Source organism: Siniperca chuatsi, linkage group LG18 (assembly GCF_020085105.1).
Source record: "Siniperca chuatsi isolate FFG_IHB_CAS linkage group LG18, ASM2008510v1, whole genome shotgun sequence".
In the NCBI taxonomy this organism is placed as follows: Eukaryota; Metazoa; Chordata; class Actinopteri; order Centrarchiformes; family Sinipercidae; genus Siniperca; species Siniperca chuatsi.
This window is the reverse complement of record NC_058059.1, coordinates 8793718-8804843: the sequence shown is the minus strand read 5'-3', so window position 1 is coordinate 8804843 and position 11126 is coordinate 8793718. Positions and strand designations below refer to the sequence as shown.

Below are 11126 nucleotides of genomic sequence, written 5' to 3'. Positions count from 1 at the left end.
TTTTTACTCTCCATTCATTACCACCATCTTTCAGGATTTTGCTGATGACTTGGCAGCACATAGCCACATAGAGGAGCCGCAGACAGGCAGTGTTTTTTTGACATAATGGGTGGAAAGAAGAAGAAATCGGCGGCGCAAGCGGCTACTCCGGTAGCCCCGGCAGGAGCAGCGGGTAGGACTGCTGCCGCTGCAGCGGGGAACAGCGTGGCGGAGGAGCCGAAGAAACAGCCTGCCAGCAACAAGCTGGCTAAACCATCCAAAGAGAACAAGTCAAAAGGTGGTATTACCTGGCTGGCTTTATAGATTCAGAAACATCACGGTACCATTCAAAGTTCATCTACATTGTGACATCGCCTTTACCGTTGAAAATATGCTGTTATGGTAATTTTGCAGGCTGTAGTTGGAGGTGTTATATTGGATACTTTTATATTGTATAGGTGTTTATACTGTTGTGTTCAACCCTGTATGCAGTGACTTACAAATATTGCATCTGTGATATATATTAGTTTACTTTCTAAACTGTTGGGCTGTAGGGTTGTGCGTAATGTTTTTTAAGTCATTTGTCAAGTAAAAATACCAAAAGCTCTCAGGTTACAGCTTCACAAACGCCCCTCTCTTGACTTTCTTCATTTCATATTATGTCACCTTGCTGCTGTGTGTTAGCAGCTTGTCAGATGGGTAAACAAACGTAGGGGTTTGGTAACTTGTGATGGACCTGTCCATTAGACATTTGTCAGACTAAACAGTTAATCTCATAATCAAGGGGATGCATATTTATTGATTTATAATTAAAACAGTTGATAGGTGCAGTCTAATCTGCATGACAGCATGTGTCAACACATCTCTGAGGAAATCTGAAAATAAAGCTTATTTGTTAAAAAAAAAAGAATCATGCCAGTGAATGTGATGATTAGATGAACATCTAATCAACATCAACATCTCAACATCAACATGTGTTGCTTTTAATTGACACAATTCTCTTTTGTTTTTTTATTCTTCCAGCTCCAAAGACCTACAGTCTTGCCAACACCGCCCAGGTTGACACAGGTGGAGTCTCGGACAAGTCGATTCTTAAAGTAAGTCATTGGTTCAGTAACTAACTGTGTTCTTTGTCTTTACTGTGCCGCTTGACAGAATCTCTCTCTCTCTCTCTCTCTCTCTCTGCCAAGTAAATGTTGCAGCTGTAACCTGTTGTTGACTAGCTTGTAACATACCAATATGCTATAAATACTGAAATAGTCCATTATTTATTCAGCTGCAAATCTCACCCATTTTGTCGAGTGTGTTTCACACTGAAAAGCATTCAAAACGTTGTGAAATAAATGGGATTTGACCCTTTAACACAGGTTTCTATCCAAGCTGACCTGGAGAAGAAGATCATCAAGCTGATCAATGACTTCAGAGAGGAGAATGGGGACAAAGGGCCCATATCAGGCAGACTTACGAACAAGAAGTTGCTGGTAAAGCTAAAATCATCCCTCTGACTCTGAGATCTGTTTCCATGACCGAATGTTGTATTCAGGTTGGTGCTGTCTTGTTGTGCTTGCAGGACCTGTACACCGCTCTGGAGAAGTTCAACTTTAAGAGAGAACATATTGAGGAGGCGATGAAGAGTAGTGTGCTGTACGGAGGGGATCTCCACTCTGCTCTCGACTGGCTCTGCCTCAACCTCAAAGATGGTAACAGAGCGTCAGCAGTCAGTTAGATGTCATCACCGTATAGCTCTTGAGGACACAAGGCTGTCAAAACCGTGACTTTCTTGGTTTATTGTCTGTGTACCAGATGAGCTGCCAGAAGGTTTTACCCAGCAGATGCAGGAGGAGAGTCAGAAGAGCAGGCCAAAGTTCCAGCCTCCTGCTCTGCAGAAACCTGCAACCCCAAGCCCCAAAGCACCCAACAACACCTGCAAAGAGACCACCAAGGTTTGTGTGTCTATTTACAAGTGTGTGTTGGCTAGACAGAAGTGTACTGTCACACTAAACTGAACCTTATAAGTGTGGTGTTTGCCAGGCCACAGAGAAGGATGAAGCTATGAGCATGAAGGATTGGATCTTAAGGTACGCAGAGCAGAGCAGTGATGATGATGATGAGGAGGAAGAGGAAGGAGGGAAGAAGACTGCACGCAATCCTGAACTGGATGTAAAGTTTGATCCAGTAAGTAAAATTAAAGCAAATTAAAGCTGAGATCTCAAATTTTTAAAAAAATTAAAGGACTAGTTTGTCATTTGGGGAAATATGCTTATTCAGTTTCTTGCAGAGTGTTAGATGAGTTTTGAGTTTTTGTACGAATTAAACTTACGAGATAAAACATGTTAATTAGTGAGCTTTAGAGGTGCTGGTAGGCGGATTTCGTTACCTTCAGACACAGCCAGGCTAGCTGTTCAGTTTTTATGCTAAGCTAAGCTAACAGGCTGCTGGCTGTAGCTTGATGTTTAACGGACAAATATGAGAGTGGTGTCAATCCTCTCACCTAACTCAGCAAGAAAGCGAATAAGCATGTTTCCCCAAACTATAGTTTTTGTTCTGTCGCTTGAGGGCGACATTGAAAGTTACCACATTTCAGCTACAAAATGTCTTTTTTTCAGCTTTTGTATGAAGTTAGGCAGTTGTGATAGTATAGTAAATGTCATTGAGTATGTGGCATGGTGTAGGAACTGTGTGTGTTGTTTTTTGCTGTGTAGAATGACAGGTATTTGGTCCTTACTGCTCAACTGTATGACACAAAAGAAATGGCAGCTGTTGCCAAGACAAAAGGAGACAAGGCGGGTCAGAGGATGGCACAGGACAGGATACGCATCATACAGCAAGGTGAGTGTGCTTTAACTCATACATGCAGAGATTAAACTATTTCTTCTAACTCATGTTTGACTTATATAGAACAAATGTATTTTCTGTTTCTAGAAATGAAGCAGCTGGAGTCCCACCCCATGTTCAATCCAGCTATAAAAGTGGTAGACGTGCCTCAAAAGGAAAAGAAAATACTTCCTGCCCGTGATGACAAAGAGGACCTCAGCTTCAGCTTATTTGAACAAGCTGAAAAGGCCCCTCCTGCAGAGAAAGGTTCGCAAATAAACATAATCTGAGCAAAGTTAAATTCATTCATCAAGTGACTTTAACAAAAGACTTTGAAAGCGTTTTACAGGATATAGTAAATATAAAACACAACACACTGTAGCTTCAAGTTGTACTGATTCAAGCCCAATATACTGTATATTACCACTGTAGTAGATACTGTATTCACATAGGTCACATCCATGTCACTAACCATAGACAAACCTGGGAGTTTGACACCTCAGCCATATAAATTGGATTTTAACATACTGCTTTATCAAACGAAGAGATATAAATTAGGGACATTTGTGGAGCTCTTGGCACTATTTTGAAGTGTTGTTGCAGATAGGCTTGATGACCTCTGCTTACATGTTTGTTGTTAAAATGCTTCAAGAGTAATGGCTAGTATAGTTTTGATTAAGGCTGCCCCCTTCATCAAGTTCATCTGTTTGCTGGTGGCCATGTTGTTTATTCAGTTTTGGGGGGAAAAGGTAAAAACGTTTAGCATCACCCATTTTGGCTGTATACTAAGTTTGGTTGCAAAAGGTAAAAAATAGATGAGGCTTTGGGGGGAAAAGCATTTAAAAAAAGTGACAGAAATTCATGATGGCAAACTCAGAGATTCACAGACGTCTTGCTGATCATTTTATTCCATTTTCCTTCGCAGTTGTGAAAAAGAACGAGCCAAAGGACATTCGCAATTTTGACTACACAGCTCGCAGCTGGACAGGAAAGTCTCCCAAACAGTTCCTCATTGACTGGGTCCGAAAAAACCTGCCCAAGAGTCCAGCACCGGCTTTTCACAAGATTGCTGCTGGTAGATACTGGAAATGCAAGTAAGTGTGTGTGTATGTGTCTGTGTCCTTGTTTTCATATACAAAGACAGTTGGATGTAGCTCTGGAGAGGTACACAAGTGAAGGGAAAAATGTTTGAGATAATCTGCTGAAAATCCACTTCAGTTGACTGCTCACACTACAAAAATGTCAGTCATTTGTACCACATCGACAGAAGAATGAAATAACCTGCAGTAGTAGTGCTATTGAGATTTTTAACCCTGTTGTTTATAGTCTAGCTTATAATTACATTTTGAAATATTTTGTTTTAATTTGATTTCTTTGCATCCATCAGGGTGCGTGTTCAGAGGCCAGATGATGCTCTTGAAGTTTGCCCAACCATCCTGACTGAGGACAGCATGCAGGCTCAACATCTGGCAGCCACACTGGCACTCTACACCCTGGTTAAAGGACAGGTAATACATGTAACCAACCAAGCAGAGGATACCACAGTTTTTCTGTGCTGCTTGACCTCATATTTTCAGTTTTATCCTTATTAATTTTAGTTCTAATTTTCCTCTAATAACTAAGTTACTCCCATCCCTCTCAATCTCCCACGCTCAGTCAGTGCACCAGCTCCTTCCTCCAACCTACAGAGATGTGTGGTTGGAGTGGAGAGACAGCGAGCAGCAGCAACAGGAAGAGAGCCGCACTGCTGCCAACAAACCTCGAGACCAGTTCATCTCCCGCCTTTTGACCAGACTCAAACAGCAGCAGAACCAGAACCGAGTGCAGGAATCTGGATCCCAAGACCAGCTGGGGCTGGGCAGGGCTGGGGATGAAGAGCCTGAAGAGTCCTGGGAGAACCTGGCTGGTCTTGATATTGGGGAGGGAGGAGAAGAAGTGGATGACATGAGTGAGGAAAGAGGAGGGAGGAAGGAGCGAGCGGGAGCACTTGAGGCGTCCGCAGAGCTCTTAAAAAAGCTGAAGAAGTCCTCACTGGCCCTCAAACTGCAGGTAAATACGCTTAAGCATTATACAATTTACCATATTAAAGACGTTTTAATATTAAAGATGCATAAACTGAACCCAAGTAATTCAACAAGTATCTTAACTTCAAGGCAGAGCGAGAGCAGCTTCCTGTCTTCCAACACCGGCATCGGGTCCTGGAGGCTCTGCAGCGCCACCCTGTGGTGGTGGTGGCCGGTGAGACGGGCAGCGGAAAGAGTACTCAGATTCCTCAGTTCCTCTTGGAGGAGCTGTTAATAGGAGGCAAAGCAGCGCAGCCCTGCAACATCGTGGTGACCCAGCCCCGCAGGATCTCTGCCATGAGCCTGGCCTGCAGAGTCAGCCAGGAGCTTGGCTGCGAGGATGGACCGGGATCGAAGGTGAAAATACATTTTTACCGAGACATCTTAAGGCTCGATGGGCCTTAATATGAAACCTTGTGGTAATGTAGGCTGATAGGAAGCACTGTCATCCTATTTTAATGATCACATTTCATCTTGAAATCACGTTTCAGTCGTCGTTGTGTGGATACCAGATTCGGATGGAGAATCAGTCTGGGGAGTGGACCCGCCTGCTGTACTGTACTACTGGAGTTCTGCTTAGGAAACTACAGCATGACAGACACCTCAGCTCCCTGACACACATCATCGTAGACGAGGTACTGATCAAACACAGGATTGTAAACATCTTGGCACCCTGTCCTTTCCACCCTCAGGTTAATATATTTGTAAGAGCTATATTTTTGTCAAGTTATAAACATCAGAACGTGTTGTATTTTTTTGTAAATGACATAATCAGACCGTGGCAAGAGCTAAATTTGATTGTATTGAAAGGGTGCAGAGATGAAAACGTTTTTCAACCGCTGATTGCAATTTAATTTTATTGGAACTAACAAGTTACGAGTTGGAAAGTCTCCTCTAATGTGTTCTTTGGACTTAAGAATATTCAGCACCATCCGTCTCGCCCCACCTCGTCACCTCCATCTTCTCAGGTCCATGAGCGCAGTGTCCAGTCGGACTTCCTGTTAACCATCCTGAAAGATGTTGTTATGAGGAGATCAGACCTGCAGCTGATCCTTATGAGCGCCACAGTGGACTGTGGCAAGTTCTCCAACTACTTCAACCGCTGCCCAGTGATCACCATCCCCGGCAGGACTTTCCCAGTGGAGGTAAGAGGAGCTTTAGTTTGTGTGTACTCGTATACAGAATGTAATTTACCTACCTTTTTGTCTATTTTGAAAGCTTTGGAAGTGGACATCAGGGATAAGCTGCATCTGTTTTTGCATTAAGTCCTATCACAGATGTATTTTTGACTGATCAAAGAAACAGAATATTTTCAAGCTCCTGTGGTTTTGTTTCTAGGTATCCCACTTAGAAGACATAGTGGAACAGACGGGGTACATCCTGGAGAAGGACTCGGAGTACTGCCAGAAAATCCTTGAAGAAGAAGAGGAAGTTAGCATTTCTGTCACACAAAAAGGTGGCAAGACGTTACAGCACCAGGTAATGTTGTTTCACTGCAGCAGTAATACAGTATATGTGTTACTGGTGTGTTATCTATGTATGTAACCTGCTGTCACTCTTATACTGAATGTGTTTAAGTCTGTGTGCTTCTCTCTGTTCCAGGAGGTGATACTGAGGGACTCCTCCTCCGGCTGGGACCTGGGTCCAGATCTTGACCACTTCAGCAGCAGGACTCGGCAGGTGCTGCAGTACATGAACCCTAATAAGATCAACATGGACTTACTGGTTGATCTCATCGACTACCTGGGTACAACACATCATCGTGCTCGTTTCAGACAGCACAGAGTACATATTCATACATGTTTAGGTCTTTTTACGTGTGTTACATTTTTGTATTTTTGTGGGCTGCCAGACAAATCGCCACAATTTGCGGAGGTGGATGGTGCCGTTCTCGTGTTCCTCCCAGGTCTGGCTCACATCCAGCAGCTCTATGACCTGCTCTCCTCAGACAAGAGGTTCAGGGACAAAAACAGGTGACATACACAAACCAATGTAATGTACTGTAATCCAGTATACACTCATAATAGTCCTGAAAACAGTACATTTAATTTGACCTTTTTCATTTGCCTCACTGTGAGTTATGACCGCCTCTTTTAGGTACAGGATTGTTGCTCTCCACTCGACTCTCTCATCAAAGGACCAGGCTGCTGCCTTTACAGTGCCACCTGCTGGAGTTAGAAAGGTACTTCTGAATGTGAAAGTCCTTTTTATAAAGCTGAATTTTTGTCAAAACTATTTCACGCTGCAGCTGATTCTTTTGCTTGTTTTATAAAGAAGATATGATTTTGATAAAATTATTTGACTGAGCAACTGAACAAATATATAATAAGTAGGTATATATAAGTGCCGACCCTACTGCTCTGTGTCTTTTTTAGATTGTCTTGTCGACTAACATTGCTGAGACAGGTGTGACTATTCCTGACGTCGTGTTTGTCATCGACACTGGAAAGACTAAAGAAAATAAGTAAGGGCTAATGAACAATACCAGAAAAGTCTTCCATATTATAGCATTGTTATATTATCTTCTATTAAGTTAAAACAGATTGCTGTTCCCATAGGAAATAAGCTATTTAATCTCTTTTGAGGCTTCAGTCATCAAAATATGTTTTATCTAATTGTTGTAAATTTCATGGAAATCCATCTGATAGTTGTTGAGCTATTTCAGTCTGGACCAAAGTGGTGTAATTATTAGCCACCCGCACGGCTAATAATTACAGTAATAGGAAAACATAAGTGAACTTGGATGTAGAGAGACTTAACTCCAGTCTGTTGTGTCAATCAGGTACCATGAGAGCAGCCAGATGAGTTCTTTGGTGGAAACTTTTGTTTCCAAAGCCAGCGCCCTCCAGAGGCAGGGGAGAGCAGGACGTGTCCGAAACGGCTTCTGCTTTAGACTCTACCCCAAGTACAGGTATGGAGGTCATCATTCATTATGCAGAGATGGGAATGGGAACACAAAGCAGGAAAACAAATAATTTCCCATTAGATATAAAGGATGTGTTTATCAAAAAAGACACAAAACAAAACTACACACCTCATATTCCTGATTCAGGTCATGTGCTGATCTGTTCTGCTCTTGTTTAACTCCCTTGACGTCAGGTTTGACTCCTTCATGGATTACTCCATTCCAGAGATACTACGAGTCCCACTGGAGGAGCTCTGCCTTCATATTATGGTATATAAACTAAATACAAAAATACAGACATAATGATCCACACAAAGGCCAACACTTTTACCTTCTACCACATGTATAAACACCATTGAAGCTTCTGTTTAAGGTGCTCTTCACTCCCCCTAATCTCCTCCACTCCTCTCTCTCCCCTCTGGTAGAAATGTCAGTACGGCTCCCCGGAGGACTTTCTGAGCCGGGCCCTGGATCCTCCTCTGCCCCAGTCGGTCAGTAACGCCGTCAACCTGCTGAGGAAGATCGGTGCGTGTCATCCCAACAATCATCTCCTCACCCCTCTGGGACAACACCTGGCGAGTCTGCCTGTCAATGTGAAGATTGGCAAGATGCTCATCTATGGAGCCATCCTCGGCTGCCTGGAGCCCATAGTACGTTCCGCTGCTTCATTATTCAGAAAACAAACACTACTATGTTACCATATTGTGTCATTATTATATATTTTTGAATCACGATTAGTTTCATAACTTTCCATGAATATTAATAAGAGATGTGTTTCAGGCAACCATTGCAGCAGCCATCACGGAGAAGTCTCCCTTCTCCACACCGATGAATAGGAAGGAAGAAGCCAACCTGGCCAAAGCTGCCCTGGCATTAGCCAACTCTGATCACCTTACGATATACAATGCATATCTGGGGTATGGACTTCAAACACAGATTTTCATACAGTGGATTGTGCATGCAAGAGACTGTTCAATCCTTTTTTGTGGATTTTCAGTCAGCCCTACATACACTGAGACTACTGCTAACTTCAGTAGCTAGGAAGCTCATCGACTCATCGTGTGTCAAAGTGTCAATTTTAGCAAAAACTTAAATTAACTTAATTATTGTAATGTACAGCTGGGAAGTGCAGACAAAAATCTCATAAAAATGTAAATAAATTCACGCACTTGGTAAATAATTGTAAGCTGGTATGATTGTGAAAAAGGTATTAAATTGCATTGTGACATGTGACTGTGATATTTTGAAGGTCTGAAAAAAGTTTTACATTTAATTTGGTAAGCACTGCTCTCAGGAAGCTGTTGCCCTTCACAAGAATACTACCATGACAGAATCTTTCAAAAATTGAAAACAAGTATTTTTGATATTAGAAAATATTAATCTTGATAGCTCAATATATCTATCTGCTTTCTGTTGACCTATTTTTCTGTTAACGTGTCACACTGTTAGGTGGAAGAATTCACAAACTGAGGGACAGAGAGCAGAAATGTCCTACTGTAGGAAACACTTCCTCAATCGTACAGCTCTCATTACAATACAGGTAACACACACACATTCTTAGCCTTGACTCTCATTTTAACTCCGATTCTCTCTCTCTCTTCCACCTCCTGTCTAACCCCATGTGTTTGACTCCTTCTTCTATCCAGGATGTGAAGCACGAGCTAATGAGGATGATGGAGCAGGCAGGTTTCTGGTCGTCTCGCTCCTCCTCTTCTCACTCCAACCAGCAGGCGGCGGCGCTGTCCAAGCAGCAGATCACCGTCCTGAACGCAGTGCTGACAGCGGGGCTCTACGACAGCGTGGCCCGGGTCTTGTGCACCCCCTCTGTGGATGTGCTGGAGCGAGTCGTGTGCACAGTGGAGACGCCCCAGGGCAAGGCTCAGGTCCACCCTTCATCCGTTAACCGCAACCTGCAGACACACGGCTGGCTTCTGTACCAGGAGAAGGTATGGGTGGTGTATGTGTGTGTTTTAATATCTTCTCATCTCCAAGTCACGTGCTAATAAAGGTTTATCCACAGGTGAAGTACGCTAAGATCTACCTACGAGACACCACTCTGATACCTCCGTTCCCCATGCTGCTGTTCGGAGGTGACATCGATATTCAGCACAGAGAAAGGCTCATCACACTAGACGGGTGGATCCACTTCCAGGTCAGAGGTCACCGGGGTTTCTCTGGTGTTGGTTCAATATTGTGTCAAAGCTGTCCATGACATCCTGTGCCCTTTCCTGTTCTATCCCCTCCTGTAGCAGCAGTAGATGTGTCCTTGCAAACTGGACTGTAAGCCAATGAAATGGATCTTCTTCCAGGTTTATTTCATTTAATCCATGTTGTTCACCCTTAAAGGCTCCTGTACGGATTGGTGTGATCTTCAAACACCTGAGGAAACTAATGGACTCTTTGCTTGAAAAGAAGCTGGAGAACCCCAGGATGAATCTGGAAGGTAAACTCTAGCATCACAATACGACAAATAGCATTTTTTTCCAAAGAGTAAGCAGCATAAAATTAAACACATTAAACACTTTTGTTCAACGTGTCCATGGCTATACTGCAAAACCTGAAAACTCGTGAAGAAAAATGTGTATAAATACTGAATGGCTTACATTTTTGTCCATTCTAACAACATTAATAGATAGAAGGCATTTCAGTTGCTCTATCAAGACATGGCTAGAAGATGATGAATGAATGATGATTTTTTTTGCTAGATCCAATCTGATCCTGTCTATCTGCTGTAGGTGAGAGGACCATCCAGATGATTCTGGATCTGATCAAATCAGAGCATACTGTGTGATATCGGACCACCACTGAAGAACCTGCATAACAGTACCTTTTCTTATACTGTCCACTGCGCCTGGGGACAAGGTGCTTCCTATTTGCTCTGGTATTCAGGATGAATGCCTGCAGATAAACAGCACCCAGCAGACAGATGTGGGCATCCTAAACATGAACTAATGGTTACCAGGAACTCTTACTCACATTGAGGAGGACTCATATGATAATGGAAAAATACATGCTGAAATTTGAGAATAAGTTGAAGAAAAAATTATGTTGCCAAATGTGGTGGAAATAAAGCTGTACACTTTTATTTGAACCTTTCATTGTGTCACGGTTGATAGTCAAAATAAAACACTGCCTTAAATATTGTATAAATAATAAATAGCAGGCATGAATGCAGGCACAAAACAGACCTTAATAGTATGTATGTTGAAGATGCAATTCAAACCAAGTACTATGTCTGTAGATGGAGCAGGTCAGTGTTGCAGTTAGAATATGTGAAAATTCAGTATTACACACCAGATGAAGTAGGGTCAGTCATGAAATTGTGTCACCACTTGACTGCTAAGAATGATCATGGAAATAAGCAG

The 11126-nt window shown here is 42.6% G+C and overlaps 1 protein-coding gene across 1 annotated transcript; it reads left to right on the top strand.

Moving 5' to 3' along the window:
• Positions 1-99: 99 nt before the first annotated feature.
• On the top strand, positions 100-10852 carry dhx29 (DEAH (Asp-Glu-Ala-His) box polypeptide 29). Its single transcript, XM_044174149.1, has 28 exons — positions 100-277; positions 1003-1076; positions 1347-1460; positions 1550-1679; positions 1783-1922; positions 2011-2154; positions 2682-2808; positions 2902-3060; positions 3719-3887; positions 4181-4301; positions 4450-4842; positions 4947-5213; positions 5348-5491; positions 5825-6001; positions 6195-6335; positions 6459-6603; positions 6709-6829; positions 6954-7038; positions 7232-7320; positions 7639-7767; positions 7956-8031; positions 8187-8411; positions 8542-8678; positions 9211-9301; positions 9408-9707; positions 9782-9913; positions 10108-10204; positions 10497-10852. The coding sequence occupies exons 1-28, from the start codon at positions 106-108 to the stop codon at positions 10550-10552; spliced, it is 4155 nt and encodes a 1384-aa protein (XP_044030084.1). The 5' UTR covers positions 100-105; the 3' UTR covers positions 10553-10852.
• Positions 10853-11126: the final 274 nt, after the last annotated feature.